We start from the raw sequence: 18,840 nt of genomic DNA on the forward strand, positions 1-18,840 counted from the left end.
AACCTAATTGCAAGTAGCTTTGTGGTTAAGAGTGGGAGTCTATGTCCACTTCCCCTCTCAATGCTGGGACCCCAACTGGCTTGAACCTGTGCAGGCTTGGCTGCACCGCCATAGTCTCTGTGGCCACAAAATTTCTAACCAAAATGCTGAAAGCATGAACTGGAGACAAAACAGTCATCATCAGTAAATGATGCTGGGAAAACATTACATCCACATACTGAGGAATGAAACTAAATCCTCATCTTTCCTCTGTACAAAAACAAATTAAAAACTGATCAAAGGCTTTACTATAAGGCTTGAAACTCTAAAAAATAAACTCAATTTTATAATCATCTTAAAATTTTATTATTTTCTTTGCTTGGGCACAGTGAAGTAGTTTTTTGTTTGTTTGTTTTTTAATAATATAGGTGGACACTCTTAGATTCATTTTCTGCCGAAGCTTCCCACGTGTTTTTAGTGTGAGACAGGCCCAAATTACTCAGCTGCTTGGGTTCCTGCAGAGGATGTGAACCTACCTGAGAAGAAAACTCTCCATACAGGGAGGAGGAGAGCAAGAATAGATATGCACTGAGATTTGGAGGCAAAGGCACCACAGTTCTCCCTGTCTTTGAGGTGGCAAACAGCTAGCTCCTTGCTGAGATGACCAGTTTGTTTAAAAAGAAATAATACACACAACACATCTAGAGATAAAAAAGACAAAACAACCATACCCCCCCTCCAATAACAAAACACATGTGATCAGTCCTGGCATCATCAGAGTTAAAAGCCTGAAAGTAAAGGAAGGGCTGGGGCCAGGCAGTGGTGCACACCTTTAATCCCACCACTCAGGGAGCAGAGGCAGGCAGATCTCTGTGAGTTCTCTGTGAGTTCCTGGTCTACATACCAAGCTCCAGGACAGCAAGGGCTATACAGAAAAACCCTTTCTAGAGAAAGCCAGCCAACCAACCAACCAACCAACCAACCAACCAACCAACCAACCAACCAACCAACCAATCGATCAAATAAAGTGAGGGCAGGTGCACTGGGGTTGGGAGGTTTGATTTGCCTCTGTTTCTTGATCTAGCTGATGGCCTGGAAGTGTGTTCACTCCCAGATAGATCACAGGCCAGTGCATTTGCCACTTACACACTTTTCTCAATCTTAAGGTAAAAAAAATATGCAGGAAAACCAGATCCAATTGTTGCTTGCTTAACTCAGATAAGTAGACAATAAATGTCCTAGAAGTAGAAAGCAATCACATCCTGGAATTCATGAGACAGTTCCTTTAGTCAAACATACAACTACCTCCACAAAGACACCCTTAGCGTCCTGAAGAATGTGCCAATCTTACAACACAACAAGAGCACAGCGTGAGGTTCAGCCAGAGCCCGGGCAGAGTGGAGGCAGCTCAGGTGTTCTGCCTTTGTGGAACAGCGGCACAAGGCCAAATTGCCCCACAGGGAACCAGGAATGCATCCGTGCCTTTCCTATGCCCAGAAAAGCACAACCCTACTGTTTACTCCCCACAGAGGGCATTAAAAAGTCTGTGGTTTGCAGCTCTGGGCACTAGAATCACCTCAGATACTTTAAAACTTTCTAATTAAATGAGTGGTGAGGGAGCTGTGAGGGTCTCTCTGTGTCTCTCCCTGTTTGTGTTGGTTTTTTTCAATTCCCCGGCCTCCACCTTCTGAATTTGGGGATTACATGCCCATATGGGAATGCTGTTGTTTTATCTGACTAGTTCTAACTACACTCAGGATTTAATGAGCTTTTATTGGATCATTTTTCACTTTCTATTCATTCACTATTCTCAATACTTTGTGTTCTTATATCTTAGCCAAAGAAATAATGACTACTCTACTTTATAGGATTCTTTGCTTTTCTAATCATCATAGCTCCTCATACAATGTAAGCAAGTCTGTGATCAGCTTGATTGCATTCTTAGGAAAATCCACATTTGTAACTAAGAGAGGGCTGACTGGTGAAAACAGGTTATAAAAAGAAATTCTAATAAACTTCTACTAGTGACAAGAGAAGCAGATGAGGGAATCAAGATCAAAGGCTGCCAATCTACTTAGACTGTAGGCATATTCCAGTGAGCCACGAAAAGTGATCTTGAACATAGACAATCAGCTACTTCTCTCTTGGTAAACAGGCTTCCCAGAAAGATAAAGGGGCTTTTCAAAGGAGCAGAGATACATTTCAATCCCTAGCCTTTTCCAAACACTGGAGTCTTACATAGATATAATGTGTCAGCTACACGGTATCCTAGCAACATCCCTCACAAAAGGAGAGTATGTGATGCCAAGCAGGTCCCCTGCCTGGTGTTTAAACACTGAGGGTGAGACTCACTCTGAAGAAACATGCTCTAAGAAACTCCACAGGAGGAAAGGATGTGTTACCAGGTCTGCTAACCAAGAAAGGAAGCAGACAACAGGCAGTTTTGGTCCAAAGTCGGACCAAAACACAACGTACTTGTTTTTTACTCCTGATGCTTCAGTGGAACCGTGACTCCACACTGCTGGGGCTCCAGATGCATCTCCTGCTGAAGGCTGGTCAATCTTGAAGCAGCGGATGTTACTATGGAGAGAAAAGGTGGCAGGAATCATTAGGAATGGATGAGTGAGAGCTGCCACCTTACATGAGAAATGAAACTGCTAAGCACTCTCCACCTCTGCTGTGTCTACTGTGAATGAAATACTTACCAGCATTAGGAGCCTGCTCCTCAGGTGCTTTACATTGGTAAAGAGAACAAGGGCATAGATGCAGCACAAATAGCAGTTTTCTTGGTGACTATAGAGCGGCAAGTAGAGACTGACAGATTGTACACTACCTGTCTACTCTTCTCTCAGTCTTGGCATGAGTAAGCACAACTTAGGACAACAGGAGATGCTCAGTTGATAAAGTACTTGTGTCAGCTTGAGAACTGGAGTTTGGCGCCTAGAATCTACACAAAAAGGTATAATCCCAGCACTGAGGATGCAGACAGGACCCTTGGTCAGCCATCCTAGCCTAACGGTGAGCCCCAGCCCGAGATCCTGGTAGGAGACCTTGTCTCAAAAAACAAAGTAGATGACTCTTGAGCAATTAGGTTGATCTCTGGCTTCCATGCATACCTGCACATACATGAACATGAATACATACCTACTTAAATAAAACTAAACTTAAAAGGAAACAAAAATTAAGTATCACGTTAAGTTACAATTCTTACTCCAAGAACACCCACACTTGAAAAGTTGGGCAATGGTTAGAGAATCCTGTAGTATTCATCTTCAAACCCAACTCTTGTCTGTATCAGCCATTCAAATAGCCAACAAACACTACCGAGGACTTGGCACAGCCTAGATCTTCCAGTTTTTTCCTTACCATCTACATTTAGGCTAAAAAAAAAAAAAACTTACAACAGGCATGCAAAATTTCATTAATTTTCACTGCATGTTCTAAGATGTGAGCTTCAGATCCTCCCTCAGCTGTTAAAGGGTTCAATAGAACCAAAGCAGAAACGTGCAGTAAAAAGGAGGAACTGCTCACTGTTTTTAAAGCAGCCTATCAGATATCAATAGTGCTGCTGGGCAGGACATGCTGGCCCATGCAAGGAGCCCTGCAAATGAGTGTGGGCACAATAGAGCCTACTTATTGCATTATTACTATTGGGCTTTCTTTGCATAACTTAAACAAAAGAAAAAGTAAATACATGTATCATTTCTTGACAACCTAACTCTTTTTTTTTTTTTTTGGGTCAGGACCCCAAGAATTTTAAATAACAGAATACTCTACGTAAGAACCAGTTAAAATTTATGTAGTGTTCACTCTAGTTGTAGAAATACGTCATTGGAATTTCTCTGAAATTACTAAACTTGGCTAAAGAAAAGGTTCTAAGGGCTGGAGAGGCGGCTCATTGGGTAAATGGGAGTTGCTGTTTAAGGAGGAGGACCAGAGGACCCCACACTCACAAGGAGCTGGACATGGCTGTGAGCACCTGGAACCCCTGTGCTGGTTGTGGGGCGTGGGGGTTAGGTAGAGACAGGAGGATTGCTGGGGTTTGCTGGCTGTCAGCCTAGCCACAGGTTCGGTGAGAGACCCTGTCTCAGAGTGGCAGAGCAGTCACCAACACCTTCTCTGGCCTCTGAGAATACGCTTATGGGTTTTCAGGTGTGTGTACCCCCACCTCCACACACAGAGTATACCCCAATTACTAGCCCACTTGGAAAACAGATGCTCTTAATATAAAGTTAATTCTTCATTTCATAGTGGGCTGTAAGTCCTCTTTTCAACAGTTTCAATCTTATCAATACAAGACAGGCAATAAAAAGTGAATGTGCTCACCACAGGAGCTAGCAGTAAGCTCTGTAAATGCTGTCCTGCTCCTAGCTCCATCTGCCACACACCTGTGCTACCCTCCTGACTCTAAGGACAGCTGATGCTCCACTTCCAAAGACACCAGTAATCTTTACAGACCAAAAAGTTTTCTAATCATTACAGGAAAAACATGAATGTCTCTGACTCATTCAACAATCTTTTGTAAGGAAGCAATCAGCTCTCTAGTTTAACTATGTAAGTGAGCAGGCTTTTGAGAAGATGGCTATGTGGACTGTCTGACATCCTGGCATCTGGAATGGGACTGAGCCCACGAGGCTCTGGCCAAAGAAGACTTCCTCTATGCACTCACTCTAGCTCCTGCACAAGTCCGATAATCCCCAGTCACAGTAATGTGTGGAAACTTCCAGAATTACTAAGAAAACACAGTCTCTGGGACTAACCAGAAGGTAACATTTTCAGTATTATGATTCATCCTTACTAATTATTTTTTAACTCTGAGAGCACACCGCCTTCACCACAAGAGGTAGGTCACTCCAGTAACATATGCTCATGCAAAGACTTTAACAGATTTATTTATGCAAATCTAACTGTGGGATACTTTCCTATCATCTATCTACCACCTATTTGTCTGTCTGTCTATCTACTTACCTACCATCTATCTTTCAACCTATCTATCATCATGCATCTACCACCTATGGCAGTTAAGCATATTTTTCTAATTATGTCACAAATATTTTCAAGTTATTTTATGTTAATTCTAAACACAACTATAAATAAGATGATAATTATCTCTGTGCTTAAAATACACACTAACTTTTTAAAATAAAAGCCTGAACTGAGGATTTAAGAATAGTTGATGACTTCTGGGGGATAAAGTCGGTTTTCTTTGAGGGTGTGGTAGGCTGACCACATTCCAGTGGATGGCCTCACACCTAGCAGTATATTAGTGGACTGGTTATTTAAACCCCACAAAGTTTCAGGGACTGGGAGGTAGAAGTTTATCTAGAAGGAACTAGGGGGGGAAGGGCATAGGTTGGGGATAAAGAAGAAAAAAAAAGAGAGAAAATGAATAAAAAAAATTTAATACAAAGACCCCTAACCTAAGTAAGAGTGTTTCTAAAGGTCTTGACAGGATGGGTAAGCCACTTTTAAAGAAAGCTGAAATAAGCTGGCTTCTCTTACAGAACCAATCTGAAATGTTCAAATATTTGCTTTTTTCTTGATATGCTAATAAGCACGAACACCTTTTGTTTGTACTTCTTTTGTTAAATATTAACAACCTTGGCTCATTTTCTATTTGAATAAAAACTTTTTCCTTCTTTGGAAAAAAAAAGGGTTATTTTAGTTTATGCACATGTGTTAACATGTGTGTGCAGGTGTCTGCTTAGGCCGTAAGAGGTCATCAGATCCTCTGCTCCTCTGCAAGAACAGCATATGCTCTTAACCACTGAGCTCTCTCTCCAGCCCAAATGGAAACTTTTTTACTGGCTTATAAGAGTGCTGTCCACTAACAATATCAAGACTTTAGTTTTATAGTAGTTCTCATGTGTGTTTATTAGACTAATATGTAGACTAATATATATGTACATTACTACACACAATGATTTCTCTTACTGCAAGTTCCTCAACCCTTTCTGACATAAAAATAATTTCTAGCTTATGAACAGAGTCAGATAATTTTATTCTACATATATAAGTCTTTAATCCACCTGGAATTTATTTGGTACAATTTCTCTATACAGCTAGTCCATATGGAGAAATCTTGATACAGTTCTTTTATATCTCTTGGAAATAGGTTCTCTCACTCTGTAGATCAGGCAGTCCTGTAAATCACAGTATACCCTCAGCTGACCGAGAACTCATGGCAGTCCTTCTGCCTCAGTCTTCTCAGTGTTGGTTTACAGGTGTGAGCTATCACACCTGGCATTGATCAATAAATACTCATGAAGATGAAAATATATGTTGATATTTCAAGGTTCTCTTAGCTCTTGAACATCTTAGAGATTATGCCAGCCATTCCTGTCAGCTTAAAGGGCATGTCTGAGGACTGAGGGAGTTAGGCCACACTCCATAAACAGTGAAGAAAAAAATCAGGTCTTCCCAGTGCTCTTTGTTTAGGGAGCATTCTGTAGTTATATACCAAATTAATTTTTTATTTATTAAGTATTTAACAAGCCAGCAAGTGAGCTTTAATTAGACCAGGTGGGTTCTACCCAGGAAGCTGGTCTTTTCTAAGCTTTGATTTGGACTACCCAAAAGGTTCCTAATGGTCCATTCACCAAAATTCTAATATAGTCAGTTTTTCATAACCTATCATGGGTGACTTCCAGCAAAAGAATCCAGCAGCATATTATAAGACATATGGCAGAAACAAAGACTACGCTGTTCAAGAATGCTATTTATAAAGGCAAAAGCCGACAAGCACACAGGAGGAAGCAGAAAGCACTCACAGGAGAATACTCCTAGTACTTGCTACCGATCCTTTGGGGTATGTTTTACATGTGCACACATTCACCCGCACAATGCATACATTTAATTTGAAAGAATGGGATAATATGTGCACAAATCTCTTTGTAAGTTTTCTTTGTCTAATACTATACTCTAAAGAGCCTTTTGGTTACTACTATAGCTTGACATTAGGGTGTTAATGTATAAAGTATTTGCGAAGCACAAGTTATTTAATTATATTAACTATATTTGGAGCTCTGTGATGAATACTCCCACAGTGACATCTTTTCTACGAATGCTACATTAAACCTCAAGTGGCCACACTTTATCAACATCCACCATGAGCTCTATCAAGAATGACCTAACTGCAATTCATCTGCATTCCCTATCATTATTTTTAAGTATCTAATACCTTCTTTTACATCATCTACCTCCTTCAAAATCTTTTAGTGACATTTGCATTTAAGCATCACCATCAGGTTAGCAGGAGCCACTGGGCTGTATGCTCCCATCTTGGACGATACCTTCCTTCTGAGTTCTCTTCTTCTGTGTAGATGGCTACTAAGTCAAAAGAATCTTCCTGTTTCAAGTGTTTATGAAGCCGTAAATCCCACTGCTAGTGAACGCTGGGGGGGGGGGGGCGACACAATGCTTCACAAATACTTACTTCAGCAGCTCCAGGCTTTTGTGGTCCAGGGTCAGGCGAGGGTTTCCAGTAAGGTCTAGCTCTTGCAGTTTAGGTGGCAGGTTTTCTGGTAACGTGATTTCACTTAGCTCATTACAGCTCAGGTCCACACACTGACAGAACAATGGAAACAAGAAAGATGACCTGGAGAGGCTGTAGGTTCCATGGTTGTGCTCTGCAGATGAGCACTGGTCAGAAAAAAGGCAGCTGCCTGCCACTCTACCATATATTTAAGGACGTGGCTACATAAACTCTTTTTACTTGCTTAGACTGCACCATTCATCTTTTCCCTTAATTCTTATCTCCACATTTAAGATAAAGCATTAACTGGAAAAAAGGACTAGGTCTTTTCTCATGGCTTATATCTGTGCCTGCTTGGACCTTCAAGGTTATGTCAACATTAACATGACCCCAAAGGGCCTTCTCAATGCAAAACAAAAGACAAGGAAGACACAGAACTTAAAAAAACAAAACAAAACAACTCCCCGGCAGCCTATAGACTGGGAAAAGTTCTTGACCAACTCTACATCTGACAAAGGGCTACTTTTCAAAATATATAAGGAACTCAAGAAATTAAACACCAACCAACCAAAAGATCCCAATTTAAGAAATGGGTATAGACATAAACAGAGAATTCTCAACAGAAGAATCTTGAATGGCCAAGAAGCACCTAGGCCTTAGCAAATCAAAACGACTTTGAGATTCTAGCTTACACCTATCAGAATGGCTAAGACCAAAACTTCCCAAGTAACAGCACATGCTGGAGAGGGTTTGGAGAAAGGGGAACCCTCTTCTATTGCTGCTGGGACTGCAAACTTATACAACACTGTGGAAATCAATCTGGAGGTTTCTCAGAAAATTGGGAATAGATCTACTTCAAGACCCAGCTATACCACTCCTGGACATATAACCAAAAGATGCTCCACTACACAACAAGGACACTTGCTCAACTATGTTCATAGCAGCTTTATCTATAATAGCCAGAAACTCAAAATAGCCAGGTGTCCCTCAATCAAAGAATGGATAAAGAAAATGTGGTACATTTACACAATGGAATACTACTCAGCTATCAAAAACAAAAACATGGGGTGGAGAGATGGCTCAGAGGTTAAGAGCACTGGCTGTTCTTTCAGAGGTCCTGAGTTCAACTCCCAGCACCCATATGGTGGCTCACAACCATCTATAATGTGATCTAATGTCCTCTTCTGGCATGCAGGCACATATGCAGGCAGAACGCTGTGTACATAATAAATAAATAATTTTAAAAAAATAAACAAGGACATGATGAAATAGAAAATATTATCCTGAGTAGGGTAACCCAGAGCCAGAAAGACACACATGGTATGTACTCACTTATAAGTGGATATCAGCCATAAAGTACAAGACAGCCATGCTACAGTTCATAGATACAAAGAATCTAAGTAAAAAAAAGAAGGGTCCAAAGAAGAATGCTTGAATCTCACTCGTTGGGAGAAATCAGATATCTGAAGTAGATGGAGGGAGGGATGTGGGTGGGAGAGCAGTGGTGAAAGGATCAGGTATGGGAGAGCTGGGAAGAAGAAAGTAGGGGGACATCTCTGGGATGGGGGATGCTCCCCAGAGTCTATGCTGGTGACCCTAGCTGAGACTCTCAGCAGCAGGGATACGGAGCCTGAAGGGGCCACCTCCTGTAGCTAGGCAGAACTTCCAGTAGAGGGAGGGGGATATCAACCCCCACACAAAACCTTTGACCTAGCCAAACAATTATTGGCATGCCATGAGAGCGGCCACTATTAATAATATCCTGCTGTACTTGCAGACAGGAGGCTAGTATAACAGTCATCTGAGTGGCTTCACCCAGCAGCTGATGAAAACAGATGCAGAGACCCACAGGAAAACATTAGGTGGCACTCAGAAAATCTAATGGAAAAGAGAGAGGAGGACTGAAAGAGTCAGAGAGGTCAAGGACATCCCAAGACAACCTACAAAATCAACTAACCTGGGCCCATAGGGGCTCACAGTGACTAAACTCCAACCAGAGAACTTCCATGGGACGGGCCTAAGACCCCAACACATACATAACAGATATGTAGCTTGGTCCTCATGTAAGACTTCTAACAGCAGGAACAGGGACTGTCTCTGACTCTGTTGCCTGCCTTTGGATGCCCTTCCCCTAACTGGACTGTTTTGCTTAGCTTCAATAGAAGATGTACCCAGTCCTACTTGACATGCTGAGGCAGGCTGATATCCATGGGATGTTGTCCCTTCTCTGGAAGAAAGGAAGTAGGGCATAGGGAGAGTGGAGAGGAGGGAAGAGGGAGGGACTAAAAGGAGAGAAGGGAGAGGAAGTTCCAACTGGGATGTAAAGTAAATAAATTAATTAATGAAAAATATAGACTGTAGTTAATGTCTAAAAACAAATAAACACAAACAACAACAACAACAACAAAACAAAATAAAACAACCAAAAACCTGGACAAGAAAATAAATAACCCAATTACAAAAAGTGGGGTACAGAACTAATTGGTTTTCAAAAAGTGAAACACAAATGCTGAGAAAGACTTTAAAAAAATGTTTTACAAGCCAGGCATGGTGGTGCATGCCTATAATCCCAGCACCCAGGGAGGCAGGGGCAGGTGGATCTCTGTCAGTTTGAGGCCAGCCTGGTCTAGAAAGTAAGTCCAGGACAGCCAACACTACATAGAGAAACCCTATTTCGCAAAACAAACAAACAAACAAACAAAAACCTGTTTGATATCCTTAGCCATCAGGAAAATGCAAACCAAAACTACTTTGACATCCTTCACCAAAAGACATAATTTGACATATTCATATCAGAATGGCCAAGATAAAAAAAAATGACAGCTCATGAAGGCATGGATATGGGCAAGAAGAACACTTACTCATTGCTGGTGGGAGTGCAAACTTATACAGTCACTATGGAAATCAGTGTGGCAGTTCCTCCGGAAGCTAGGAATAGATCTACCTCAAGATCCAGATATACCACTCTTGGGCATATACCCAAAGGTCTCTACATACTACTACGGGAGACACTTGCTCATCCATATTCATTGGTGCTCTATTCATAGTAGCCAGAAATTGGAAAACACCTAGATAGCCATTAACTGATGAATGGATAATGAAAATGTGGTACATTTACACAATGGAAAATTACTCAGCTGTTAAGAAAATTATGTAAATGAATGTCACTAGAAAAAGGTCACCTTGAGGGAAGTAACCCAGATCCAAAAAGGGAAATGTTGTATGGTTTCTCTTCTATGTAGATGTTAGTGTTTAAGTTTTAGCTATGTGTGTTTCAATCCAAATAACCACAGAGCTTATGTGCCTAGTAAGGGACCAGTGGGGAGGAGGGGATCTCCCAAGGTAGGGCAGAGAGTTTAGTGTTATAAAAAGATAAAAAGGAAACTAGAATAGGAGGATTATGTGGAGGAGGGGGATGAAAAGAAGGGGAAAGGAGGGAATATGCTGTGGGACGACTAACACCGAAGGCCATTAGAAAAACCATACAGAAATTTACTATTTGTAGAAGCATTCTAAAATATATACAAATAGGAAAGAAACCTAAAATGGAGTCACCAAATAATAGGGGAGACAACACCCCAACTAGACATCTTATGCCACCAAGTAAAACTTCCAGTGCCAGGAATTTGTTACATTTTTTTGAGTCCATTGGCTCAGTGACGTTGGTAGACTGAGTACTTTCTACAATTTGATGGTCAGTCTGTATTGCTGAAGAAAACACTTATGTTATCAAACATGGAGAGGCTGAGCTAGTGCCCAGTTATAAGGTATGACTTGTTTCATGGTACCAGGAGGTACTCCACACGCTTCTGGAGGAAAAACGAAATCACCAGTGTCGTCCAGCTACAAACGCTGAGATCTACCATGGCAACATGCCTGCAAATATACTGGTGCAACAGTGGCTGACAGTAACAAGCAACGTTCTGATTGGACTTAAGGCCTACTGCATGAGATGGAGCCCACACCTCACACTGCCAGAGCTGGCAAGAGCCTGAAACTACATAGGTGACCAGCCTACGGAAAAACCTGAAACATTATTCTGCTAAGGGACATAGCAATAAATGATATCCTGCTACATCCATAGACCACTGTCTCACCCTTCCCACATTAGAGAGTGCAGCAGATGGCAATTAACCAGAGACCCACAACTGGACAAAGGCAGAGAAGTGAGACACTTTGGAGGACTCAGTCCGTAAGGAGACGCCTTCATCAAATCCCTCACTCAGAACTCAGGGAGCTATACAGAGTAGTAGGTGGGAAGATTGCAAGAGTCAGAGTGGATGGATGACGCCAAGAAAACTGTTTTCAGACACAACAGGATGGACACACATATGAACTCACAGAGAGTGTGGTATCAGGCACAGACCTGTACAGGTTCAAGCCAGATGGGATCCCAGTACTGACAGGGGGTTGTGGACATCAGTCCCACCGCTAACCATGAAGTTGTTCGCAAGTGATGTCAAAGGAAAACTAAGTTTTCTGTAATAGGGTGTCACTGGATGTGTTAACCACATTCCAGGCAGGCCACATGCCCAGAGGTAGTTAGATTTCAAAGGAACAAAGTCAATGGTAGTTTTGTGGACTTTTGCTTCATTTTGCTTTGTTATGGTACTTTTTCTTACTGGTCTTTTGCCTGTTTGTTCTGATGTTTCCTGCTTTTTCACATTTATTTGTTATTTATTTTTATTTTTGAAAGACAGTGAGAAAGAAGAACAAAGCGAGGTAGGGAAGGTAGGGAGGTGCTGGAGGAGTTGGGGGAGGGCATAATCAAAATATATGAAAAAATTAATTAAAAAATTCATCCATTGAACTTCCCCCAGACATGTAGGAAATGATTCATGATGCAGGAACACAGCAGAGAAAAAACTACCCTGGAAGGCTGCATAGTTGGTCTTAGGAGTGATAACAGCCAGTCAATAGGACAAAGAATTGGCTAGGTCAGTTGGGCAGGCAACCCTTCTCTGTCATCCAGTAGTACCTCCTGACTTATATGTGACTACAAAAACCTTAAATTCTGAAATCACCACAAGAATGTTTGTCAGTTTGAGGCAGAATCAAGGTCTAAATTATAGATATTTCATTTTTAAAAGAGCTGGAGAAAAAAAAGATGCCTAAGAAGAGAAAGGTAAACAACCAGAAGTAGGCCTACCAAGTGATTGAACCCATCTGAGCAAACACTTCACTGTAAGTAAGAAGCCAAAGTATAGCATTGCTTTTCCATATAAAGTTGTACTTGGATATAATTATTCAAATGCAATTAATATTTAAACCCAATCTGAAGGTAGCTTTTCTTTTCAATTGCTATGTACTAACTTCATTGATTTTTCTTGAATAGATTTTGGATTTAGTTATGAATATTTAAACAGATAAAAATCACAAACAGTGTATATATTTGTTTTATAAAAGTCTATACTCTCCCAAACAGTATTCAATTCCCCCAAATACTGTATATCCTAATATAAGAAATAAACTGCAAAATTTGAATTGAAGAAAAAGCATCCTGTATAACCTAGAACCCCTGCCCCAGATATAGCCCACTGCAGCTCAGTATCCAAGCGGTTCCCTAGTTAGGGGAACAGAGACTGTCTCAGACCTGAACTCAACGGCTGGCTCTTTGACCTCCCCCCGCCCTCCGAGGGAGGAGCAGCCTTGCTAGGCCACAGAAGAGGACATTGCAGCCAGTCCTGAAGAGACCTGATAAGCTAGGATCAGATGGAAGGGGAGGAGGTCCTCCTCCATCAGTGGACTTAGAGAGGGGCAGGGAGGAGATGAGGGAGGGAGGGTGGGATTGGGAGGGAATGAGGGAGGAGACTACAGCTGGGATACAAAGTAAATAAACTGTAATTAATATAAATTATAATAATAAATACAAAAAAATAAAACCCATCCTGTATTTCAGATTAATTTTTTTCTTTTTATATTTTAATACTGGCTATGAGTGGTCTGTGGCAATGTTACAGGCGACTGGCACATGCTTCTGAGTGCTTTGGTTTTACTCAGAGCTCGTAGAGAAGAACCAGTATTTTCATGGTAAAGGAAAACGTTATTTTTAAAAATGGTAAAGCATAAAATGAGCATGAGATTTTTGATTGAAAAAGACCTGAAAGAAATTGTGAAGTCGTCCCAAGCTGTCTTCCACAGTCCTTAGAGCAAGAGCACACTGCCCTTCACCCGCAGGCAATGCGAGCATGAAAGGAGAGCATCCACGGCTACTTCTGGAGCCCATTCCCGGTGCACCTTTGCACAAGAGTGTCTGTAAGCACTGGCCCCGTTCCTATCTACTGTAAGGTGAGGCATGGCCTTGAATTCAGAAGTATCTGGGCAAACTAGAGTTTAAAAACAGATGAAAACATAACCAGCCAGAGTGCCCCAATTTCATAGGCATGATGAAATGTAGCCCAAGCTTCCCATTGGTCAGTTCCTGGGGAGGCCAGAACAAAGTGGCTTTAATGGCCACCTTCTGCTTGCTGCTTCTTTCCCGAGCCCTTTGATGGCGCTCTGCCCAAACGAGAACTGACACCAGACTCCATGGCTGTCAGAACATTTCCTAGATGGCTGTTATTGTATCTGATTCCAGGCCTTGGACGCTGGTTCCTGGTTCCTGCTGCTGTGTGTGTACCACAGAAGCCACCCTGACTTCAAACATCGGAGCCCAACTACTCGACCCACCTGCATCCTGACCTAGCTGCTTTCTATCCTCTGGTTTTCTGATGAATGCATCCTTTCCTTCTTTCTACCTTAACCCAGCCGTCTCCCCAGACTGAGAGGAATCTTTACAACAAAGCACACTCTCTCAGCAAGCAAGGTTGCTTGGTTCAGCTAAGTCAGGCTGAACTCTCAACTGACTTCAAGCTTGAACTCTCCTCCCTTGCTATCTATTTTCAGCTTCTTAGAGGCATTGATTAAAATAACTTAAGAGTCCATTCCTCAGGGATGAGCTTACACAGCATGTCCACAGAGTGTACAACACACACAAGAACCCGACAAACAGCACTTGCTGACGTGGTGTTGAAATCCCACAGCATAAGACAAACTGACCAAGATCTCATTACGGAACATCTATTTCACTCGCTTAAAAGAAATTCCACAAAAATTACAGTAAGTTACTAATTTAAAAATTATTCAACTGAATATTTGGGTTTTAAAGCAGAGATACTACATTAGTAATGTAGCCTCTATGCAGTTCAGTGGACCCCAAAACAGAGAACCAAATACCAGTGGCACAGCCACCTTGGTTTCTGGGACATGCCAACTACCAATGGCCTAGGGATGAAGCCAGGCCCAGGTCCAGCCAGGCCAAGCCTTACGCTGTGATGTGGAACACATTTTTCTCACTAGCTGACTGAAACTAGTTGGTTATAGGGAGTTAAAACCATGTCTTTTTATAAAATTTATTTATTAATTTTTAAAAATTTATTATAGTTTATTCACTTTGTGCCCCAGCTGTAGCTTCCTCCCTTGTCCCCTCCCAAACCCACCCTCACTCATCTCTTCCTATGCCCCTTCCTTAATCCACTGATAGGGAAGGTCCTCCTCCCCTTCCTTCGGACCTCACCTATCAGGTCTCATCAGGACTGGTTGCATTGTCTTCCTCTGTGGCCTAGCAAGGCTGCTCCCCCCTCAGGTGGAGGTGATCAAAAAGCCAGCCACTGAGTTCATGTCAGAGACAGCTCCTGTTCCCCTTACTAGGGAACCGACTTGGAGACTGAGTTTCCATGGGCTACATCTGTGCAGGGTCATGTCTTAAAAAACAAACAAACAAGGAAAAAAACCCAAACAACTAATGCTATGAAGGAAGCTGTGACTAGACATTTTCCTTTGCAGTGTGATACTTAAGGGCACTTGGTGAAAACTAGCTAAATAAATCATTATCTTACCCTTTAAAATTATTCTGTTATGTTTTATAGCTGCAATGAATATAACACCTTTATGAGACACACTGCAACTACCACTGTACTTTATTTTTAAGGAACAATGTGAATAAAATGTAGAGCATTAGGCTCAATAATAAAACTATTCTTTCTGTACTAAAAATAGACTCTATAGTCTATGAACTGAAGAGGTGTCTTATTCAGTGAAATTACTTTCCCTGCAAGCTTGGTGACCTGATTTTGTCTCTAGGACCCATGTGAAGGCAGAACAAGAGACCAACTCCACACATGTTGTCTTCTGATCTCCAGCACGCCATGGTATACACAGGCCAATACATTTATTGTATATGTATGTATCACACATACATAATAATAACAATAAAACAATTTTAAAAGAGGCTATAGGCTTTGTTTTGCAGTGAACACTTCCATAGGTTTATTAATCATTTGAAACCAGGAATTTATTTTTAGAAAGTTGAAATGTGTATATACCATTTAGACTTATAAAACAAAACTTTTTTTTCAACAGCAATTTGGGCACATAAAAAAAAAAAATACTTGCTTTTACTCAAACTCCAGCCACCTGCCTCCTAAAAAAATTAATATGGGAAATGATACAGCATACAAAAATGGAATTAAAGGAAACTAATTTAAAAGCAGGACCAAAAACAAGCAAAAGAGAGTTTCAGGGCTGCAGAAATGACTCAGCAGCTGAGGACACTGACTGCTCTTGCAGAGGACCAGCATCTGGTGCTCAGCATCCAGATGGCAGCTCACAATTTCCACTTCAAGGGGATCCAGTGCCCTCTTCTGGCCTTCACAGGTACCATGTACACATAGAAGAATACACTTTCTTTTTAAGAAGCAACACACACACACACACACACACATACACACACACACACACACACACTAAAAATAAATGAAACTTTAAAGGGGGGGGTAACAAAGTGTGCTATATAGAAAATAGCAGAAAAAAAGGAACTCAATAGAAATAGTAAGTACTGATTTTAGAATCCAGAAATTTAAGGAAAAAAAGCTAAGATAGGATTAGCTTTCACTCAGTAAGACTGTATTTTGGCATGGAGATAACCTAGAACCCCTGCACAGATATAGCCCATGGTAGCTCAGTCTCCAAGTGGGTTACATAGTATGGGAAACAGGGGCTGGCTCTTTGTTCACCTCCCCCTGATGGGGAAACAGTCTTACCAGGCCACAGAGGAAGACAATGCAGCCAGTCCTGATGAGATCTGTTATGTTAGGGTCAGAGGGAAGGGGAGGAGAACCTTCTCTACCAGTGGACTTGGGGAGGGGCATGGGAGGATATGAGGGAGGGAGGGTGAAATTTGGAAGGGAGGGGTCTATAGCTGAGATAAAAAGTAAATAAACTGTAATCAATAATAAATTAATTAAAACAGGAAAATAAATCATAAAAGACCATATTTTGTAGGCAATAGTAAAAATCTGAGAAGTAAATGTCTATTCCTATTTCCTCCACTTCTCACTCTATGGGTGCTAAGTCATGATAGTCAGTGTTAATTGCCAACTTGACAGAATCTAGAATTACCAGTGAGGGTTACCTTGATTAAGAGAACTGATGTGGAAAGGCCCACCTGACTTGTGGGCAGGCCCCACCCTCTGGTGGGGGCCCCTGCACAGCATACTAGAGACTACACTATGCCCAAGCATGCACTCATCCCCCTCTCTCTGACTGGGAGTGCAATGTGGCTAGCTGGTACTCCAAGCTCTGCTGCCCTGACTGAGAGCTCAAGTCACTCCTTTCTCCCGTGAGCTACTCTTGTCAGGGTCTTTTACGGCAGCAGCTAACACAAATTACGATGTAAATACTGAAACTTATGGCTTCACACTGTATCGATTTGTATTTTAAACAGGATATTTAAAAAGAAAGCAAACAAATAAGAAAGCCCACACCAGAAGGAAATTCTCTGCACCTAAGACTTACATGACATTAAGCCAGGCACAAAAACTAAACAGGGACAAGGTTATGTGGAGTCTCCTGCTAGCATGTCAGCCTGAGTGAATGCCACCACAGCACAGCCCCCACAGTGTCTGAGAAGCCACAAACCTTGACTTCTGGGAGCTGCATCACTTCAGGAAACACTTCGATGCAATTGGAGTGAGCAATCACTGTATGCATGCGCCTGCAATTCATGATTGTTGTTGGGATGGCTTTCAGTTTATTCCCACTGATATCAATTTCTTCAAGTTCCTCTAGTTTTGCCATTTTACTAAAAGAAATGGATGGGAGAATCAACAATTAACTATACAGATGCAATGAGAAAAAAGTGGAACTTATGACTTTAAAGGATCACGTATAGTAGTCATTTTTATAGACATTTTTCACCGTTGCTTTTGAGAAGTGAAATGTTTAATCATTTCCTTTCCTCTTACTGAACACACACTTAAGCGCAACTTTTAAGCTGATGACAAAAAAGAAAGCGGAGGTTCTTTTCCTCTCAGAATTTCTTGTACTATGCAGCTTAATCTGAACTCCAGTGGGAATCCTACTTAAACGCGTCAACAGCCAACATTAATCACAGTGCCTGCTTTGAGCTTAGGCTGAGAGCATAACTCTTTGTGTTGGGATGAATACTCAAGAGGATGCAGAGGACAACACAACAGCTCTTATTAGGTGAGCTTTTGTCCTCGGATCCAGCACCCAAACCACAGCTGATTACAAAGTGGTGGTGAGGACCAGGGTAGGTTGAAAGACATGTAATTCATCTCTTCTCATTCTAGAAGAGCCTTCATTCAACATAGTTCCAAAAGGAACTCCTTTCATGTCTTATTCATCATCTATGTGGATGGATCATCTCAAACTTACTTTAGTGACATTTTAATGTAATTTAGCATTTTATTTAAGAATATTTTTTCCAAATGTGTAATTTTAATCACTAAAGTATGTAACTAGGGAAGACTTTAAGAACCAGAGTTGCATGCCTGTTCTGTCAATCTGGAGGACATAAGTTTTTCACCAAGACAGCATTCACTCCTCAGATCCATTTCCCACCCTGCTAATGAGTGGTCAAGGACTGTGGGAACCCTCATGAGCTTACGGTCCCTGGCATTATTTCTACTCACGCTTCTCCCTGTTCCAACACATTTAAAAAATGAACCAACAAACACTATTGCAGTGTCACCTCTCAAATGTTAGAGATTATCTCTTTCTTGTCTTGATATAAACAAATGCCTCAGATATAACAGTAAGTTTTCTTATGACATCATGTCTTTTCATATCATAAAACACATCCACCAGGCTATGTGGTTATACTACAAATAACAATATAGAAGCATGAGGTAGTTAATTTAATGACACTTGGAAATCATATGTATTTTAATATGTTGTCCTCACATATTAAAAGAGATATGAAGAAATCAATGGGTAATGAGGCATGAAAAATAAAGGAAGATAGGGAAATTAGGCCCCAGTAAGAAAGAGTTTTCACTACTCAACACAGAAGGAAGGCAGCTTAGCAATGTTTGACCACTAGAGCA

At 41.3% G+C, this 18,840-nt stretch overlaps 1 protein-coding gene across 1 annotated transcript in view; it reads right to left on the minus strand.

Annotated features, from left to right (window-relative positions):
• Nucleotides 1-18,840, minus strand: part of Phlpp1 (PH domain and leucine rich repeat protein phosphatase 1) — a 217,321-nt gene that overhangs the window by 17,523 nt on the left and 180,958 nt on the right. Inside the window, exons 13-15 of the mRNA XM_055603063.1 lie at nt 17,411-17,573; nt 7,415-7,545; nt 2,455-2,559 (exon numbers count right to left, since the gene is read on the minus strand). Of these exons, the coding sequence (XP_055459038.1) occupies nt 2,455-2,559; nt 7,415-7,545; nt 17,411-17,573 (399 nt within the window). The remainder of the gene's footprint in view (nt 1-2,454; nt 2,560-7,414; nt 7,546-17,410; nt 17,574-18,840) is intronic.

This window comes from Psammomys obesus, unplaced genomic scaffold (genome assembly GCF_907164565.1).
Source record: "Psammomys obesus unplaced genomic scaffold, mPsaObe1.curated_primary_1811, whole genome shotgun sequence".
In the NCBI taxonomy this organism is placed as follows: domain Eukaryota; kingdom Metazoa; phylum Chordata; class Mammalia; order Rodentia; family Muridae; genus Psammomys; species Psammomys obesus.